At 36.0% G+C, this 21,733-nt stretch overlaps 1 protein-coding gene across 16 annotated transcripts in view; it reads left to right on the forward strand.

Moving 5' to 3' along the window:
- Ppfia2 (PTPRF interacting protein alpha 2) overlaps nucleotides 1–21,733 on the forward strand; it is a 428,942-nt gene that overhangs the window by 116,992 nt on the left and 290,217 nt on the right. For 9 of the 16 annotated variants that reach the window (XM_028754580.1, XM_028754581.1, XM_028754582.1 and 6 more), the window contains exon 1: nucleotides 19,915–19,995. The exons of 5 other annotated variants lie outside the window; for them this stretch is intronic. In XM_028754580.1, the coding sequence (XP_028610413.1) occupies nucleotides 19,915–19,995 (81 nt within the window). Of the gene's footprint in view, nucleotides 1–19,576; nucleotides 19,996–21,733 lie in introns of those variants that run through there. 2 more of the 16 variants (XM_028754589.1, XM_028754590.1) reach the window with 1 other exon arrangement.

Below are 21,733 nucleotides of genomic sequence, written 5' to 3' on the forward strand. Positions count from 1 at the left end.
TGTGTGTGTGTGTGTGGTGTACAAGAGAGAGATAAAGACACACAGAGAAAAAGATTCTATTTGTTTCTCAATATGTTGATTTTATTACAGGATTTAATAATCAAAATTTGGCATTATAAATTTTAATTTGTGTGCAATAATTTGTGATCAAATATTTTATAGAATTCTGAATATAGCATTAGTGTTATAAAAATTATTTCAGATTTGGAGATGTTATAAGCTAACATACTCTCCATTAACAAAAAGTTCTCCTGTGATGCATGATACCCAGGTCTGAAAAATTCTTTCTTTTTCTATCAGTTGAGAATTCTTTCTGTGAGCTTGACATCTTTTTATTTTTCTTTTTGTCCTTTAGCCTGGAGTCTTCTGTCTTGTTTAACATTCCCATAATTAAGAAGGATGTGTAAATCAAATTACCAAATGTTTTATAAATGACAGCAACATAAATTGATTATTTAAAAGACCTATGGATCAGACTTACAGAAATAAGAAACAACAACTCTATTTATCTGGCTCAGAAAAGTGGGCTTTGCTCAATGTGGTAAGACCTGGCAGGAAAATAATTGTTTTTGGTAACTGCTCATCTCTTTTTCTAAGACATATACACAATTCTCTTTGTCAGAGAAATCTATGGAATAGTACATAATGTAATTACATTGAGTGAAAAACTTACAAGAGAATGATCAGGAAATTATAATACAGAAAATTCAAGAAATGATAATAATGCAAATATAGCCAAAATATTTTTACTTAACTACATAATATGTAAATTATACTCAACTTTTTCAACTCTCAGTATCCTAAAAACCCACTCAGGCACACTCTGTGTGATAAAGAACTCCAATCCTAGCACTTAGAATATGGAGGAAGGAAATCAAAAGTTCAAGAGCATCTGAGACACAAGAAACCTTGTTCCAAACAGCAACAACAACAACCAACTAAAAAGATCCTTTGGGTGCATTGCTACACTGAGTAACAGCCTTCCATGCATGGCTTTAAAATGTGAGTGTTAGGGAAACTAGACATCGCACAAAGTAGCAAAGAAAGAGCCAACCCATGCTGTCCTACTTCATGTTAGGTAATGAGATATATTATGGCATGTTTGCATTGTATGTTTGTGTGCATGCCTGTGCCATTGGGAAACTTTACACTGGTGATCACTAACCAATCAGGTGCTTGAGATTGACAGATGGCATTCATATTGCCTAATAGAAAAGCAAAGTGGAAGGGAGAGGAGGTAAAAGGAGTAGGGCCAGAGTGCAGGTAATGAGAAAACGATGGCCAGACTAGGAGGTAAGGAAACTCGAGTCTGCGTCTTGCGTTCTGTTCCAATGAACAATCAGGAAACAAGAGACTCCACTCTGTTCATTTCCTTCGTCCTGTCTGTCACTGCTAAAGGATTCTACAGACACATGCTCAACTTCTGGGCTCTGAGCATGAACAAGCTCCTCTATGTTGTTCTTTATCCTGTAATAACACTTCCTTTATTCTTATTAGCATATATTAATACATATAACAACCTGTTTCATTATGCAAACTCATGCTTATAGTGTATTTTGAGAATATTTGCACACCCTTAATCTTTCTGGTCTGTCTTTCACATCTGCTGATCTTGTTTCTCTTCCAAACGAGTCCTACTTCAATTTCATGTCTTTCCCTCTTCTTTCTTTCGTGTGTGTGTTGTATATCTTTCATGATGCCACTGTTTATTTATAATTTTATTTCTTTGATTTTGACTCATAGATTTCAGGGGTCTTTGTTTATTTTGTTTTTATTTTTATGTTTTTTTTGTCACACAAGTTTTCTTATCTACCTGTGCTGCCACCCAGGGATAGTTAAAAGCTGACTGATGCAGAACACTGTATCTGAAGTTAAGCATGATACATTTGAGTTCTGTTTCTCTGTGTCAGGTTAGTTATATGTAGGTTTTATGCTCCTTATTAATACCTGGTTACAAATACTTGGGACATGCACATGCAAATTGGACATACTTGCCTGGCTTTGGAGAATAGTTTCCCAAATTGATCGATTTGGTCCAGATCATCTACTGACCTATTCTTCCATGTACACTTTATACAGTTCTCATAAGCAGAAGAGACACATCTCAGATAGTCTAGAAGTTCTTGCTCTTTGTGTTCATCATGTTTTATATAATCATATATTCAAATCCTTATAAACACTGTATTCATGTAAATATCCCACAAATAACATGTTGCTTAATGGAAATCAATTTTGTTTTATTTCTGTGATTGAAATGGTATTTTTCATACTTTGATAAATTTTCATTGAATCACACTTTTGAGTGAAGTTTCCCTATGGCTCTGGCTAGCTCTTTTAAAGACTATATAGAGAAAACTTGAGTGTCATTAAAGAGAATAAAACTTAGTAATTAATGTAAGAAAATATCAGCATAAAATGCTATACCTTCTATAAAGTATAAAACACTATACTTAGCATATAAAAACTATACTAAATTAATAACATTCTGGATGAAATGTGTTCAATAGTTCATATTTGACAAGTTAAATGATTTTATGATTTAAAATAATATTAGAACTTAGCCTCTGCTTGTCATTAGTAATCAATTTTAGAATGTGAAAATATTTTTATTTATATAAGATACACCTTTTCAGAAATTACTTCTGCTACAAGAATTCTGCAAAGACCAAGAACCCATAAAACAATGTATCAGCCACTAAATTCTCTGTGTTGTTAAAAAAAACTTGAACTGATTTTTATGGTATTAATCATCATTGTGTCATTGACATATCATAAGTCTATCACTTATGCACACCATTGTCATAGTGTAGTTGCTAAAGCACTCCACAGATTATAATATTAGCCTGGCAAGGAGTATAAGAAAATAATCCTTCAAGAATAATTCTTACAGAAATTAATACGCATGTAGCCACTGTCTGTTTTCCTAGGGTTGTATATTGGCCCAGGTGTAATGTAAAGAAATCACCTGGACTGCATATATAAGGTTATATATTGCCCTTAGCTGATATGAGGAGTGTGTGTTTTGACATTTAGAACTTGTAGACATGAATATCCTTCTTCCAGCCACCTGCCTTTGTGCTGCACCTGCAGCTTCCTGTTCACCGTTTCACACTGAATAATTTCCCTTAGCAAGTGAAAGACAGATAGCTGTAACCATTCAGCACAAAACAATATGACAATGCTTCCCTGAACATAGTTCTTGATATAATACTCAACAAATAACACATAGTAATAAAAATAATGTCTTTGTGGAAAGGTTATACAAATATTTGAGAAGCATCCATATTGTTGCTTTCTTCTTTATAAGAAATAAGAGGAATGAGTCACATTTGCCCTTTTTTAATCCAAACATCGCAGTCTTTCATTCATCACATCTGGGTGGAAAATGATGTGGTTAACAGTTCTCTAATCAAAATAGGCCTTCTGCTTTTAAAAACCCAGTATCCTTAGCTAACACATAGCAGTTCTAATTAAAAAAAATCAAAGTGCCTTAAGTTCTTTTTGCTGAAGTTTTAAGTTTTCAGGTAAGACTAGTCTCAAACTAATGAACGTCACTACATTGTATATTCTATCCCTGCGTCTATGGTACTTCCCAAAAACACAGAAAATTTGAACTCATCTTTTGCTGATCCACACACGTCATTTTTATGCTTAACTCCAGTTAAGTACAAAAGATATAGTCTTAGTAAGGATTTTCATTCCCATAAGGCTTGGTGTCTCAATTTAGAGGTATAGAAGCTGAAGAGACTAGTCTATACATGATTACTGATTTTCTTTAAGAGTAATGATACTTGATTGAAAGAGATAGCTACACAAATAAATGTAATCTAAATTTTACCAAAATTATCAGCAGAATGACCTAGGTATATAATTCCATTATGGGTGGACGTTTCACCACAAAACTAGCAATTGTTTTGTGAATATTTCCACATTAATGACAATCACAGCAATGCAGCCTTGCCCAACTGATGAACTGTTGTCATGGTAAACTGAGCTCATAAGAGCAAGAGGGTTTCCTTTGCCATGTGTTGAAAACCAGGCACCGGCCTATCCATACAATTTTTTTTTCAAAAGTTTAAAGCTGTAAATTTTAAATAAAAAAAATTCAAAAGGCTGATGGAATAGTTTATTTCGTAAAGATCATGTCCTGCAAATGTGAAGGCCTGAGTATGATCTCAGAATTTATGTAATAATGCCAAGACTGAGGCTTAACAGATGGGTCAGTGGGTAAAACGTTTGCCATGCTAGCACGACTACTTGAATTCATATCTTCAGAAACCACATAAGAAATATATTCAAAACTACAAGTGTTTATAGTTCCATGGGTATTCTTACAGTAGGCTGAGATAGGAGGATCACCAAAAGCTCACTGCCCAGCTGCTATTCAGCTGGGAGTAACAAGACTCTGTGACAAACCAACCAGAAAGTGAGGACTGCCACTCAAGGACCAAGGACTTAGATCTTCACATACATGCACTATCACTCAACACACACACACACACACACACACACACACACACACACAGAGAGACACGCAACACAGTGCCAAGATTGACAGTGTGTTTTAATCTAAATGTTGGGGAGTTAGAGACAGAAAGATGATCTCTTGGATTTATTCACCAGCCAATCTAGCCTAAATGGTGAGTTCCAAACCAATAAGAGACCTTATCTTAATGCAGGTAAGAGCTCTCCTTGACATGACATGTTGCCTTTTGATTGTCAGTCACAGATGTATGCACCCATGTTGTCTTTTGATTGTCAGTCACAGATGTATGCACACATGCACACTGTGGAGTTGGGGTGAGAATTCAGTATTGAGTGTTCATGTCTCTTTATACAGTTCATGCTTTCTCCTACTTCCATCTGAACAGAGAACTCTAAATTTATCTCACTACATTTAAGGTTTTCAAGCTTCTCTAAGTACTGCTGGTTATTGTCTGGGTGAAATTACAAGAAAAAATGTCAATTATTCTTTTATGATGAGGCCTCCTGTTCTTTCCCCCGTCCACTTTGGCATGTCTGTTGTTGTTGAACGTGTTGAGCTCAAATAAAAAGAAATCAATCCCTTAACCCACAGTTGGTTCTGATTACCATATTTATTGTTTCTATTTTCACTGAAACTACAGCTTGATATCTATAATCGGGGGATGGCTAATGCTTTTTCTTAGAAAGTAAATATATATTTTAGGCCCTCTTTCTAGGCAAGCCTGTAATTCAGTCATGCTAATAGCTTGTTTCAAGTGACATTTCAAAAAAATCCCCAGTGTTGAGGTCCTGGCTTGTGTCTACTAAGTAGTTCAGTTATTCAGTAAATAGGATATTTAGTTGTTTTTCCTCTGTGAGGAATTTCTTGTAGGACTGATGTTACATCAATGAGCAGACAAAGCTCTCCTATTTACAGGGACTCAACAGGAGCAAAGACTTAGTTCATTCTACCAACTTCAGAATTAATTTGGTTTTGACCTTGAGTAGGCAGATGGCAGTGGCTCATTTAGATCATTGCCACACATTTATGACATTAATGTAAACCCATAGGACACCGCTCTGGCTGTATTGAACACATCCTGAAAACAGGATGTAGCCTTTCATTGTAAGACATATTCATCCAATAGCCTCACCACACCATTTGGCTATCTTATATTTATAAACTGTTAATGCATGTTTTTGTTTAAGTGATTAAATCTAATGACCTGATTCTATGTAATAGATGTATGCAGTCAAGATACATCTGTCTGGATCACTTACAGCACCTAATTTAACCATTATTTTAATGAGGACCCATTAATAAGGGTTTATATTAATAAGGGCTTATGTTTCTCATGAACCTTACTTCCATTTGTCCAATATTTAAAATCTGTTCCCTACTTTTTTAGAATCTCTATTTTCTTTCTGTTCTGAATGCCCCTTGAAACTCTCTCTTCTTTAAATTAGCTCCAGTATTTCTCTTGAGCAACCCTACATAACTGTTTTTCTGTTTACACTTCTACTTACTGCTGCTTGCAAAGCTAATCTCCCATTTGATTAAAATAGACAGATACTGGCTGCAAATCATAGGTTCATTATTACATCGGTTTTTGTTCAAACTACTTTTAATAATAAGACTGTTGTGAATGAGAATACTCATTATTTTGCTTTCCTTTCTTCAAAGAAAAGAATCTTTTAAATGCATATCCTCTTTACTTTACAGTCAACTTTTTTGTTTTTGCATGGGTAAACTTCATTGTGTGCTTACTCTTTTATTCAAAATGCTCCAGTTTTAGACTGTACTATAACTTTCCATGTTTTATTTAAATTTAAAAATAATAAAAGTTCACTGACTTGAATCATGCCACCCTAAGGACTAATTTTCATGATACCCAAATATTATACAGCAATATAATTTTATTTATTAAATACCAGAATATCTATACCAATATAAATGCTTCAGATGGAAGGAAGCAGCAAACAGTGCTACCCAGTATGATATCTTTTAGACCACGGCAATGAACAGCATGACACCATAACCCTAAGGCAAGAGTAGAAACATACATATCTTAGTGATAACCAATAGTTCTCTAACTGATCTTAAAACCTACACAACAAGGAAACATGCCTGGTAATAGAAACCCTGGTCAGCCACTCAGGGCTTGTAAAGTCCTAGATTGTGGAAGAGAACCTACAGCCACCACGTTCCTAGACCAACGTAATCTGGCATTATATTCAAAAATTTGTTCTTGTGCCCAGTGTAGTCTTTACCCATCTTCAAGAAAACATCCCTCTGCAACAGATTGACAACATTACAGAAAACCACAACCACTCAAAATTTAGAGTTGTGGATCCCAGTCCCAATTAATACATCTATAAAGGATTACTGCACCTAAGGCTCTGGGAACATTGCAGAAGAGAGGGTAAAAGACTGTAAGAGCAAGGGGATTAGGGAGTTCACTGTGAGACTTTTTGTCCTGGCATTGTTACACGCCACACCTGTAATGTCTCACTAAATCTACTGTCTAAACATGTGCTGAACAATGCACTAGTCCACGTGCCAAAGTAGATAGAGGCAAAGACCACTAGAACTCAAACCTATATAAAGAACTACAGCTAACTAAAGAATGCTCAGTGTGGGAGAAATGTCTTCTCCAGGCAAGACCATATCACTTGATTATCCAGTAATAAGTTGACTCTGAACACACACATTCACATAGCATTCTTCAGACTGAGCAGGTTATATTTAGAAATATATGTGGCTATCCATATACACATATATATGTAACAATGATTAAAAATAAGAGGCTGTAAAATTGAAAGGGGAGCAAGGAGAGATAATGGAAGGATTTGCAAGGAGGAAATAGAAGTGAAATATTGTGTAATCATAATAAAGGAAAAATGAGACAAGAAATTAAAAGACTCGACCTTTTCTACTGTGCAGTGATAGTCATAGAATTAGGGTTTTAAGCTAAAAATCCATAGTTTGTGAACACTTCAATGTGTTAAAGTGTTACCTGTGGTTCACCTCATGATATGTCCACTTTCCTCTTTGAGTAATACAGACTTTCCACAATTACTTCAAATTCCAGGTGGGTTTTTTTTTTCTGCACTGAGTTTTCTTTAAGCCAAACCTCCTCTTGCAAAAGCCCAACAGTGGGCTTTATGTACACTCTGGGAATGTCAGGATGCCTCAGAGTGTCAGGGAGAACGTGCATTTGGCAGCTTGCTGTATGTATTACCTCTGCTTAAAATAACACACTTTACTTTCAAATGCCTGATATCTCTCTTGGGATCCTGTCATCACTGTCCTCTAGGAACTGTTAACTGACTTTCTGGCTCTTCAGAGTCAGTAAGATAAAGATCATATTGAAAGTGTATGGTTTTCTTAGTTGATTCTCATTCTGATACTTCCTTGAAATTAGAATAAGTAAGTCACCATATCCAAACTTGTCATGAAAGTTGAACTGGCTGATCTGATCAACTGACAAAGCTACAGTTCTTGGTCTACATGACTTAACATCCAAGCCCAATAGGGATTTTAGATTCCTACTTCCCTCACATTCAAAGCTCTCTTTGAAGTATTTTCAGAGTCCATCTATGTCTCAGGGTTAAAAGCATAGCTAAGCCACCATTTGTTTTATTTGCTCAATGGTTTGTTAAGCTTCTCTTACTATTACAACCCTCCTCATCAGGTACTCTCAGTATGAACGCTAGAGTGAGGTTTTGAAAGTCCTGTTTATTGCCTTTCTTTGTGCTGTGCATTGAATATTTTAGCTATACTATGGGGAGTTTCTTCACTGTTCCAATTCATTTAGTGCTTTGTGTGTTTCTTCTATCTCCATGGGTATGTTGTTCCTTAATTTGGAGGAAGTCTTCTTCTGTGAACCTGTTGAATCCCAGGTCTATGCCACTGACCTGGGAGCCTTCTCTTTCTATGTCTTATAATTAAAATATTTAGTCTTTCCCATGATGTATCAATGTATATCCATGTTTGTTTGTATGCTTTAAAATTTCTTCATAGTCTGTACTTGAGAGATTTTGTTCCTCTACGTTGTCTCCAAAGTCTGATGTTCTATCTTATACTTAACCTTTTCTACTGGTAAAGTGTTTTCTGATTGTGTTATATGTTTTTATTTTTATTTTCTCTTCATGCACCTTCATTTCAGCCTGAGTTTGTTTCAATATTTCTATTTCTTTACTGAATTCACGTTTCAGGTCATTCATTGACTTTATCACTTTATTCATCCATGTATTTGTGTTTTCTGGAACATGATTGAGGAGTTTTTCTCATCCTCTCCGAGTTCACTGATGTATCTATTCATGTCTTCTTACCATCCTTGAATTATTCCTCTTTTACATTTAAGTAATATTTATCAGAGAATATTTCTAGAGGACTAGTAAATTTGGTTACAAAATGGTGACTTGATCCTTGATATTGTTTGTGTTTTTGTGATGTGACTCTGATATGTAGATTTTCTTGGGCTGTGTGTCTGAGAGGAGATTGTAGCATCCTTCAGACTGGGCAAATAGAGGAGTTGAACAGCAGGAATGAGGCCTGGTATGTAGAGAAAGCTGGGTAGGCTTTGTTCTGAGTGTATTCTTCAGGAAAACCACTGCACATGCTGTGTGTCTGGAGATAGGACTGTGAGGATCGAGAATGTGAGGGTAGATGTGGTTTTAAGACAACTCACCAACAAGAACCAATTTGGAGCGGTGTGATGAGAGAGTGGCTTAGGAATCTGGGGATGGAGTTGGTGGGCAAGGTTCTGGGGAGTTTACCAGCAAAACAGCATGCCTGGAGCTAGGCCTGGGGGTGAACAAGGCTGAGCTTGGTACTTGCCATGTAGAGGCACAAGACAAAGGAATATAAATTACTGTGAAGAGGACTGGGTACTATACAAACTGTTACAGTAAATTATCAGAGAATAGAAAGCAGTGAAACAGAATGATTTGGTTTACAGGTACACATATGTCCTCAAGTACACTGTTGAGCAAAATCAGAAACAAGAGAGTCTGGCAAAGTTTCCCAAGGTCTCTGTTGAGGGACAAGCATAGGGACTGGTTATGAACAGTCTATTGAACATCTTAAGGAGTGTTTAAGCTAATATAGTAGTTCTGGGGTGATAAAGATTCCTAATGCTGGCCAGCTGAAGCATCAAAATAAGACACAGAAACTGTATCTTCATGGGTGTGATGGTTTGAATATGCTTGGTCCATGGGAAATGACACTTTTAGGAGCTGTGACCTTATTGGAGGAGGTGAAGCCTTGTTGGAGGAAGTGTGTTACTGTGGGTGTGGGCTTTGGAGGACTAAGTGCAGGCTCCACCAAATGCTGAAGAGAGACCTTCATGGATGCCTGCAGGAGACAGTTTCTCCTGGCTGCAGTTGGATCAAGATGCAGAACTCTCAGCTCCTTCTCCAGCACATCTGCCTTGATGCTGCCATGCTTCCTGCCATGATAATAATGGACTAAACTTCTGAAACTGTAAGCCAGCCCCAATTCAATGTTTTCCTTAATAAGACCTGCCTTGGACATGGAGTGTCTTCACAGCAATGGAAACCTTAAGACAGTGGGCGATTGGGATGTCATTGTAAAATGTACATATCCAATGCGATGTAATCAGGAATGCATATCACTTAGTTTTCACGGCATCTGGGTGAGTTAGAACTTATTTTAAATCACTCTTAAGGGAAGAAATCTTAGGCTCAGGGATGCTAAGTCAATGTTTTATTCATTTAGAAGGTAAAATGGAAGGAATATACTCTTGGGACTGACATGATTGCCAGTGATCTTAATGATTATATGGAGTTCATTCTTTAATAGTGGTACAATCAGAATTGAAAAAAATAATCCAATTCTTTGCACCTAATCAGTTCAATCAAATTAATATTTATTTGTGTGAATAGGACCTCTAATGTAGATAGTGCTTTCCAGGGCATTATAATTACATTCCTGATTATGTACCCTGGAGATATTAGAGGGGATCATTTGCAATAAGACTTTCTACATTAGTTATGGAATGTTAATATTTGTTTCCTTCATTTATTTACATGTTGTGAATGTCAAGTACAAGGAAGATAATTTGAATATATTATGTAGCCCTATAATTTTTGGTATCATAGCAGATTCTTAATTTTGTGTCTCATAACCTCTTATTAAGAAAGCTGAACAACTGAAACTTGATTGCAGTCTTTCATGTGCCTATATTGGCAGAGGTTATGATTTTATATATTTTTAAATAACTCTATGTTAACAGATAAAGTTGCACTAGAGGTCATTCCTTTGTAAGCAGCACTTTAACTTTTTCTTCTTTAGTTATTGTAGCATAATATAATTATCAATTTCATTAGCAACATGAAAACGATAACATGAACAGGACAGTAGTGATGATCACACTAGAAGTTAAAATTTGACTGAGAAAAAATTACAGATCTTATAAAGAAAAAAAAAAAACAGGTTTTAAGAAAGTACACCAGATCATTGTTTCTCAGTATTTGTACTATCACAAAGACAAAAATAATATTTTATAACCCAGTGATATGGACATAAACCAATGCTGAAGCCTGTGATTGAGTATTTTAAGCTCCAAGCATGAAAAACCTTTTCTCTCAGTCTTTCATATCTGATATCCTCACTTCCTAGTTCCTGAGAATGTATACAAACTTCTACCAACACAACTACTAATGATTGGTATTAATAGAGCCCCAAGCTATGCTTTATCATCTATTACTCAAGGGAGTTTTAGCTCCTCTGTAAAGTTAGTCTATTCAGTTGCAGATTCTCCCCTTCTCTACTCAATGATCATACTCTAGATATAGTTTGTTGCGTCCTATACCATCATTTTTCACCTTAGAGGTTTCCCCTTCCACATGAACATGTTATTCTTTCCGTCTTCTCATTGTTAGCAAATCCTTCACTTATTGGCTTCTTTTTATAAACGAACTCATGCTATAGAGAAGTCTTATGTGCCTAAGAATATAGCTCAGGGAATAAAACACTTGTCCTGGAAATGTGAGGATCTGTGTTTGGATCCCTAGGACCCATATAAATTCTGGGCAGGCAGAGTGGCGACCTGCGTCCCAGTGCTTGAGGAGCATACAAGGATCCCCAGAGCAAGCTGAGTAGCTAAAGGAGCCAAACAGACAAGTTCCATGCTTAGTGAAATACAGTTCCTCAGTACATACTGTGTAGTGATTGAAACAAACATGTAATGCCAAACCTTTCTTCTCAGCATGCACACACATGGACACATACAAACAGACACAAACATATGTGCTCACATTATATATGCCCACCATGTGCACATATGTAGAAAAAATAAGGGCTTTATAAATACTCATTCTAGGTCTCCCAATTCACATTTATATTTGTGTCAATAAGGTTCAGTTCTTCTGTGTTGTTCCACCAAAGTAACCTGTGTATTTTAATAGCCCATTGCTAATTTTCAGTCCTCATCTGTTCTCCCAGGACCCTTTGAAACCTATTTGACTGCCACCATCTACTTGATTGACAGGACTTTCAGTACACATCCATCTTCTTGTCTTCCCTGTGTCATCAGTTGCTTCTTTACTCTTCATTGCTCAATGTTCAGAGTGTTTTTTCTATGAACGTTATGTCCTTACTGACCTCATCCAGTCTTTTGTTTTCAATTTATATTCGGTTGTAGTTTCAGATTTGTTTATTCATTCTCCTCTGTGACATTTTTATTTACTGAGTAATAGTAATCTCAAATACAACCCAAAACAAAACATTTGGATTTTTACCAAACTTGTTTCTCTAAAGCAATCTTTGTCTCATGATGGCTGCTTTATTCTTCCACGGATTAGTCTGAAAATGTGAATCTCTATTAAGGACAGAAGTCCCTGATTCTTTTCCCCTTTTCATACAATCCACATCTAGTGAGTTAGGAAATTTTGCATGGTTTCACAAAATAAAAAAAAAATATGTAGTTAATCAGATACAATGACATTTAATAATTATTTTATATAAAGTATGCATTAATTAATAAAAAATTAGAAACATTTCTGTGCTATACATCAAATAACAATCTTGTCAGATAAATTACTGCCAAGAACTTATTTTAATAAAGGTACTTGATAATCCAATAGAATGGATTTTAAATGAAGACGTTATACCATTTTGGCTATGTGATCTTAAATATGTTTGATGATTAGAATAAAATAACTTTTCATATACACTAGAAAGGAAGAAATGCTTCTTCCTGAGGATTTCTTTGAGGCCCACACAATGGCATACAAAGTTCTTTGATGAATGTAGGTACTGACCTATTACCATTCTTCTTTACTGAATTAAAGCATGACAGTGATTGGCTTTATCTTCTAAACAAAATTCTTGGGGAAAGTAAAATTAAACAGGAAATGATGTTCTTTCTACCATGGCAACGGTGGCTGTAGAGATCCTGAAGAATAAGGAAGAAAATGCATAAATAGGGCATTATTCTAGTCTTCAGTACTGCCAACATTATCCTTGCTTCTATAATATTCTGATCCTTATTAAGCGTGAGATGCAGAATAGAATGTTCATTCACTTCGACTGCTGTTCTTTATGAACAAAGCTCTATTATTTCATACCAACACAATATGATCCCAAGTCCTCTTCACGGGACTGGTAACCATTTTGGCTCTTTCCTTCCTCTCATCATTCGCATCACTTTCTTATGAAAGGGCTTAAAGGAAGTGTTTTGCATAAAGAAGACAAGAACCTCTACTTGGATACTTAGATATTGAATATTTTCTTTATATACATTTCAGATGTTGTTCCCTTTCCTGGTTCCACCCCCCCAATCCCTTATTCTACCTCCTCCCCCTGCTTCGATGAGAGGATGAGAGTGTTCCCTCACCCACCCACACACCCACTCCCATCTCCCTGCCCTGGCATTCCCCTACACTGGGGCATTGAGCCCTCACAGGACCAAGGACCTCTCTTCCCATCACACTTCTCTTATTCAGTGACATTTTCCCCCCTGCTTTGTGGTTGTAGAGAAATGAACTTATCTGTATTGATAGTTTGGGAAGTTGATACATGTAGATTAGCAAAGGCTTGCCTTCCTGTACATAACAAAACCTATTAAATATTTTAAGGACACTTGGGACTATTACATTCTTCTATTAAAATATGGACTGATAGTTAGACAATAGCTGATCTTTTCTTTGTTAATTCACCAAAATCTTCCATATTCTGTGTGAAGATATGTACATACCATATATGATATGAACATAAAGATACATACGGCTAGATCTGGGAATGGATAAAGATCTCAGAGAAGCTCTGAGAAAGGAGAATGAATAGCTAGCTAGTAATAACTTAGTGAGCTATCATAGTCCATACAGACTCAGTCAGAATCAGTGTCCATCTGGGCTCCAACACTCTCCATCTGGCATGACTTACAATAGAATGTATGCTGACAAACTTATTTGTTATCATATAGTGCTATGGTGCAAATTATAGCGATATGCTTATCTTCTCTTCCCTTCTCTTGCTCCCCTTCCCTTCTCTCTTTTTCATCCTTCTTTCTTCTTTCACGATGTCCTCTTTTCACCTCAGAGTTTACCACAAACTAACAGAAAATGAGCAGCCAGTTTAATATGTTGTTTAAGTTTCAAAAATTCTTGTCACCATAGCAAACTTCTGAGCTTCTTATCCATGTGCATACATGAATGCATTAAAGGCAAATTACTTTACATGAAATGCAATATGTCTTACAACTACTTTTTAAAATGTATATTTAATTTAATTTATGTACATTTGTCTGTATGCCCACATGTGGCATCAAATCCAGAGGCCAGAGAGGGCACTGGATTTCTTGGGACAAGAGCTGCAGTCATTAGTAAGCCTACTAATGTTGGTTCTTGCATCTGAACTCTGAGACTCCTCATTGAGCATCACATATTTTCATTATTGATCCATCTCTTCACAACTACTTACAATAGTGGTTCTTAACCTTCCTAATGCTACAATCCTTTCATATATGCCTTATGTTGTGGTAACACCCAACTGTAAAATTACCTTCACTGCTACTTCATGACTATACTTTTGTCTACTGGTATGAACTGTAATGTAAATATCTGTGTTTTCCAATGTTCTTAGCAAACCCCTGTGAAAGGGTCTTTCAACCCTCAAAGGGGTTGTAACTCACAGATCAAAAACAACCAATTGAGAAGGAAATCATTTTCAAGTACTGTACAAGATCTTCGAGCTGAATCTTTATATTGACAGACTACCTAATGACAAGTGCTGAAGCATTTTTGGATTCTTCTAAGTGCAGTCCTGTAAGCATTTTAGAAGGACATGGAATATCCTCCAAGACAGAATGACATGGGAGATGATTTGGGGGAGTCAATTAAAAAGAGTATTGGCATGCAAAGTTCTGCTTATCAAGTTTTAGGAAAGCATAATTTAGTTACATTTCAAATATTGCTTTTTCATTTGAGTTCCATAAAGATTCAAGTGTTTGGGACAGCTATATTTGAACTTTATAAATTTTATTCTCCATTTACTTCTTTTTGTACATCTATGAAATATGTTTTGCAATTGTCTGTCTATTCCAATTGTAGTGGATTCTTTTTTATTTTTCATATAGTAGATGCTGCTTAGGAAGCATTGTTACATGTTTCCCTCACATAACGTTGCTCTGTGATAAATGTTTTTTCTGTGTATCATGTTATACATTTACTATACTGTTCATGGTATATACACATGGATGTGCAGGTAAATGCACCTATGCATGCATATGTATTGACCAAAGCAGAATGTCAGGTGTCTTCCTCTATTGTGCTCCACCTACTGCATTGAGACAAAAATCTCTTGCTAAACCAGAGGCTTAGTTTTTCTATTAGGCTGGCTAGCCAGTGAGCTCTTGAAATCCTTCTATTTCTTCCCCACAATGCATGGGTTCCAGACATATGCAAACATGTCTGGCTTTAAAAAAAAAAACCTCTTGGTGCTAGTGTTTTAAATTCAAGTCTCTAGTGTTTGCAGGACAAGGGCTCTTACCCATTGTGATAACTCCACAGGCTCTCTTATATATGTTCTTTTATTTACAAGTAAATGTCTTAATGATCTTCTGATAGATTGAAGATAATCAAACAAAGAATTAAACTTTTTAGTATTCTAAAATAACCTTGGAAAGTTATTTGTCAAGCTAAAGAATGAGATCCAAACATAGTCACCAAAACTGAAAATACAGCTCTAAATTTCAAATCTTTTACCAGACAAGAATGGTCTGGTTATCCTTGGTTGTGGATAAATATAGTAATACTAATCAGATTAAAGTTTTTCCTAATTTCACTTGGGAATTCATACACAAACACACATCCAATGCAGGTATTTCTTATACCTTGAAATTCTATCAGCTGTGTTTCTTGGTTACTACGTGCCATCAATGACTCTTTGAAGGTTAAACCTGACATCGACCTGCTTTTGCTGGGCCCACTCTGATGCAGCCTTCTTATAAGGGATTTTTTTGAACCAAATCACTTAGGATTCTATAGGTTGCAACACTGATTAGTACTTGATACACTGCATTGCAATTCTTTGGTTAGTTATTGTCTATTGTCATTTACTCTCAGCCCAACCAAATATAAAGGTTGGTTCATACTGCATACTTTACAATCATTCTTCAGAGATTGGGAATAATGCCAGTCAATGAAAACCCTTGATTACTAATCATTAATATATGGTGAAGCAAATATACGATGTTGAGAGAAAATGAATAGAGAGCGAGGTACACTTAATAGACTATAGTCTACTTAGGTTGGTCAAGAATTCATATATAATATGAATATTAGTGATGTCTAAAGATGACATACTGTCATGTACACATGATTGAAGCATAAGCAGCATAGTGAAAGTACTTCCATGTTCTCACACAATTTACCTCATGAATTCAGTCCCATCCATTCATTTTATGTGGATTTCCTCATGGGCAGAATTCCTTCAGACTTATATAATTTCCATAAAGTATTTACAAGCATGTTCTCTTTTTAAATGTTTCAAAAGTTCCCTAAACAGAGACATAATTTTGTGATTGCTGTGAGTAGTAAAGCCACAAGTGAAGCTTGCCAATGGCACCTTTTGTTAATATCTGTTGTTCTATTCTAATAATTCATATTTCCTTTCAGTTCAAGTATGAATTGCCTACATGATCACTAACAAAAGACACTATAGAACTAATTATACTAGGTCATTAACAAATTCATACTCTGTACTTTATCATTTAACAGAACAATTTTACAAAAAAATCAAAATTTATCCATTTTCCTTATGAGTGTATGAATAAAAATCAAATATAATGTTTAGATTTTTGAATAGTACTAGAGAATAATTCTTGAACCCAATTATCGATGAAGCTGCAGGTTTAAGCTTGAGAAGTGAATCATACTCATGGATTTCTGGTGAACACCAAGTGGTTGGTTAGGGAATTAAAGAGAAAAAAATGGCATGAAAATGTCAATTTTTAAGAGTTTTAATTTTTTCATTTACTCTTCTGTTAAATTGCAGTGATGTGTCTATTTAATACGCTAAATTTAATTTTAGAATATCATAATACACTAATTTGTAAAAATGAATACATCCACTGTTAAGTTAAATTTCAGCCTACTTTTTTTTATGATGGACAAGTACTACCTAGTTTTAAAAAACAGGGTAAACTCAAGAGAATAAACTGACTGAAAAACACAGCTTTGCACAGAGAGTTTGAGCCAAAACTCAGAGCAGTATTGAAACTCCTGAAGGATATTATGTCCACTATCATGACTCTTTAGGCCTGACTAAAAGATGTGCACAGTGTGGGGAAATTGTATGCATGTGATGGACCAACTTTATCTCTCAATGTTTGCTTTAAGCAGAACACAGACCACGTAGGTGCATCTTTCATTTTATATTGAGTCAAACTCTTCCTGTCCAATGATCTGATTTGTATGATGCTTCTGATATCTACAATGATGGTTGGCAAGATCTTTGCCTAAGCCTCAACAACTGTGAATGTATCTACTTACACAAGCTTGGCCATATCTAGAGGAGAATACACCTTCCCTACTGCTAACAGGCAGAGAACAAACTGTCTTGTTTACAAATCATTTTTTCAGAATAATGAAATAACATGATTAGCATTGTGTAGGGAGAGCAACTCTAATTCGGAGCTCTCCATTGGGTCTGTTCATCACAGACAGTAAGACTGACTACACAATAAATTTAAACCTTAAACCCATTTGCGAGACTCCCAGGAGGTAAGTAATAAGGGGGGGTAGGGATATTAGCTGAAAAAATGGGATATTATGAGTACTGAAATAATTATCGAAATTATGCTCTCAAAATTTACCTGTAATAATACAAGTACAGTTGGCAAGTTATTGGTACTAGAGAATATTTAAAATTTCATTAAAAAAAAACCCAAACAAAAAAACAATCAAACCAAAACCCAAATAACAAATGGTGCAAGCATGTCAAAAGGAAACAAAAGTCAAACTGGTGAGGAGATATTGTAAGCAGAAGAGAAAGTAGGGGAGATATGAAATACCAAGTAACATTGCAACGGATCGAATATAACAATTTATACAAATATAATTGACTAAATAAAATAGATGAAGACTAGGTAAACCTTTTTCTCATTTTTACGTGTGTATGGGTACATGTTTGCATGCTTACTCTGTGTGTGTGTGTGTGTGTGTGTGTGTGTGTGTGTGTGTGTGTGTGACTGTGTATATGTGTATCTATGTGCCTGTGTATCCCTGCATGGGGAGGCCTGAGGTTGATATTGAGAATGGTCCTATTGAGGTAGAGGTTCCCAATACAACTTAGGGCTCTCTCATATGCCTGCTAGATGACTTGCCCTGCAGATCCTATCTCTGGGATTAGCAGCTCACTGATGTGCTACCTAACATTTGCCTTAAACACAGAGCAGTCCACCCATGTCTCGCAAACCTTCTTTAATGAGTTCCTTTTAACCTGTGTAGGTACTTTCTCTTCCAAGACAAAAACAAAAACAAAACAAAACAAAACAAAAAAACCCAACCAACCAACCAACCAACCAAACAAACAAACAAAAAACCAGGTCCTCGATTTGCTTCCCAAGTGTTGTGAGTGTAAGCAACTGACAATTTTAAAATGCTGTATTGGCCCAGAATCGCTTGAACTCATGGTAATCCTCTCCCCTCAGCCTCCCAATCTAGTATTAATATTCTGTGTGTGCCTGGTTGTAGCAGTTTGTCATCCCTCACCATCCTGTCATCACCTGCCTCCTCAAAGTAAGTGGACCCTAGTCCTTGATGATGTCTCACTGCTTGAACTTGGATATTTTTGCTAAAACAGCCTTTTGGGTCACTCCATTTCACTCCTGACATCTCCACCCTTTGAACCATGTGTAAATGGAACATTTATTTTTACCTCAAGAACTTGCCAAGTCATCCAGATCTGATCTTTTATACAGAGTGAATAATTGTTTAAAGACATAGAAAAAAGAAGCATCTTTAACAAACACTTTCAATGTTTACAAACACTTAATAATCCTCCATTAAAGGTTCCCTGTATATAAACACCTTTATTAGCTGCTTTATATAAGAAAAGAACTTAATTTAAAAATATGTGATGTTTTAAGTGTTTTAATATTATTTTTTAGCTAAGTTAGAAATGACTGGATAATAAACATGTTTCAATTGTGATTTTTTTATAGTCTAGAAAGAAATTATTTTAATTTTATTTGTAAATATTCCTAACATTACAGAGATTTAAATGGTTGTAACTGTTGCTTCCCAGTGTCTTAGTTATTTGCATTATATTTTGATCTATATGGAAGAAGTCTCACCTTATAAAGGCTTTATAAAAATATTGACACCATTGGAAAGACTGAGAGTAGACGGAGAGATTGAGGATTACAAAAAAAAAAATCCTAAAAACTAGAGTGACAAAAACAAGCTTCAATTACTAAACGCAGCTTTAACAGCGTGTGAAGCAAGCTCCACGTTTGTCAGAAGAGGTCCTCTGAATAACACTGTGCATGTATCCCTGAAATGAAACTGTATGTTATTGGTTAACCAGGATATTTAGCATAATCACTCTGCTAGACTGTGGTGGAGGGAGGTGATTATCACCGAGAACAGATGGGCAGGTCCACAGCCCTGCCAGATCCTGCACAGGCTCCATTTATCGTTGGTTCTTGCTTCTTTCCTTCTGTGTTTTTAATTTTTTTTTAAACACTCTACCTTCTAAAGAGCTAGCTGCATGAAAGGTCAGTAGCTGGTGCCCTTTGAGCTTAGATTTCTAACGGAGAAGAAAGCTTCTAAAAGCTATTCCTGTGTATTCAGGAAGGATGGGGCAGATTTCATTTTACTCTGTAGTCTCCCTCAATGCATGCACGGATTTATCTGCACGTTAAGCTCTCGGCTCGGCGTCTGTAGTTCCTGTGGATTATACTGTCTCTGTGATCAGAAATGATTTTCTCGGATATGAACACCGTTTCTGGCTCCCCTAAAGTGCATCTTCCTAATGGGACCCGGTTTTACACTTTTCAAGTAAGTCTGCTTTCAATGGCTTCACTACGGAGGAAGTTAATATTCAGTCAAACTTTTAATAAAGAGGAAATAATGAAAGGAAAAGTAGGCAGTGTGGAACTAGGAAGTGGGTGTACCTAGTGGGTAACGTGCAAGCAATTAGTCTGTTTTTAAACGTAGAGAAGGGATGGCGGTAGCCTTCTCTGTGAATTCCAGCTAAATAATAGCACATGATTTACTTCATAGGCGTTTTTGAATATTCTTTCGTATTGTCATGGAATGGTATGGAGATGTTTCATGCCTGCTGTGTGTTTTTTTTTATGGCTGCTATATAGTCAATGCGGTGCAGTTCTGTCTCTCATGTATCACAGAGTCGAATTTAAAGGCATCAATAGTTTACAAACTAAGTCCTCAGTGAACAAAAATCAGCTATCTTTTATATACACAGCATAAGATAATGCCTGTTATCTTATTATGTTAACTGTGATGAAAAAGCAATCACAATTACAGGAGACTTAAGTATCGTGTTTACTATGCTTTTCAATTTGAGGTAAAGTAAAAACTAATTAAGATAGATTTTTCTCTATTATCAAAGAGTCAAAATGATTTATATGAATTACAAAGGTGTTGCCTGCCAAGTGTGTCTCAAATGCCTGGGGATAAATCAGTTCCTGGTGTAGAAAATGCTTAATTCTAAACCAAATCAGATTTACCTCCTTTTAATGCACAAATGTGTGTTTCGTTTAGTACCAAGGTGGACTTTATAATTCAGTATTATCGTTTCTACAAGAAACAATGGGCTTCTACTCACTGCATGGTTTATATAGTGAAGACATAAATGCTTCTCATTTAATCATGATTTTCACTCTGTACGGTGTTCTGGAACAAGTGCAAAGATACAGAGGAAAAATATGGTGAGGGTATTCAGAATTTTAGAGGGGACCTCTGTGTAAGTGAGTACTGGATTTCTAGAAGTTTCTTGCTTTTGCAACACCTAATCTCTGGATACAATCGTTCTCTCACTCTTCCCTTTATACTTTTATTTTTAATCTTGCAACCTCTCCTGTTTTACACTGATGCCTACTGATAGCGCGTGTCTGTTCTGTGTTGTTCCGGAGTATATTCTCTTCTCAGAGCCAATCTGCTTATTGTGGCAGTGATTCAAAATGCCACTGCCCTCAGGCACTGCACAGAAGCGTTACTTTTTTTTTTCCTTCCCTGTACACTGAGATATAAACACTCTTTACAATACCCTGAAGCCGACTGTGTGGGCAGCTTTGGACATTAGGTGCTCTACCCCAGTGTTTCAAAGTTTAAGGGTCACTGATTTCCACAAGCTCGGTCACGACACAGGCTTTCTGCAATTCCTTCAGTGGAGTCTGGCTGACACCCTCCTCCGCAGGTGATGTTTCTCTGAAAATGCAGAGGAATAATTTCTAACCACTGTTGCATTGATGAGATAACATACCCAGGTAAAAACACTTAGTGTGCAGACAATGCATAAAGTTTGACAACTACAAACTCATTTTTTCAACATTCTCGTCACATGAAATGGTATGTGATCTTGAAGTTTTCAGTAACAAGCAAGGGGTTAAGTTTGGGTGATTATGTTTTTGATTACTTAGGATTTTTGTTGTAGACAAGATAGTACCTAAAGCATGAGATAAATGTTTGGTAGTTGAATCTTTATTTTTACTTTCAAAGGGAAAAATTAAGTTGTTATTCTTACTTGTGTGACTTAACATTATTATTATTATTA

The sequence above is a fragment of the Grammomys surdaster genome, unplaced genomic scaffold (assembly GCF_004785775.1).
Source record: "Grammomys surdaster isolate TR1022 unplaced genomic scaffold, NIH_TR_1.0 126028, whole genome shotgun sequence".
Taxonomy (NCBI): domain Eukaryota; kingdom Metazoa; phylum Chordata; class Mammalia; order Rodentia; family Muridae; genus Grammomys; species Grammomys surdaster.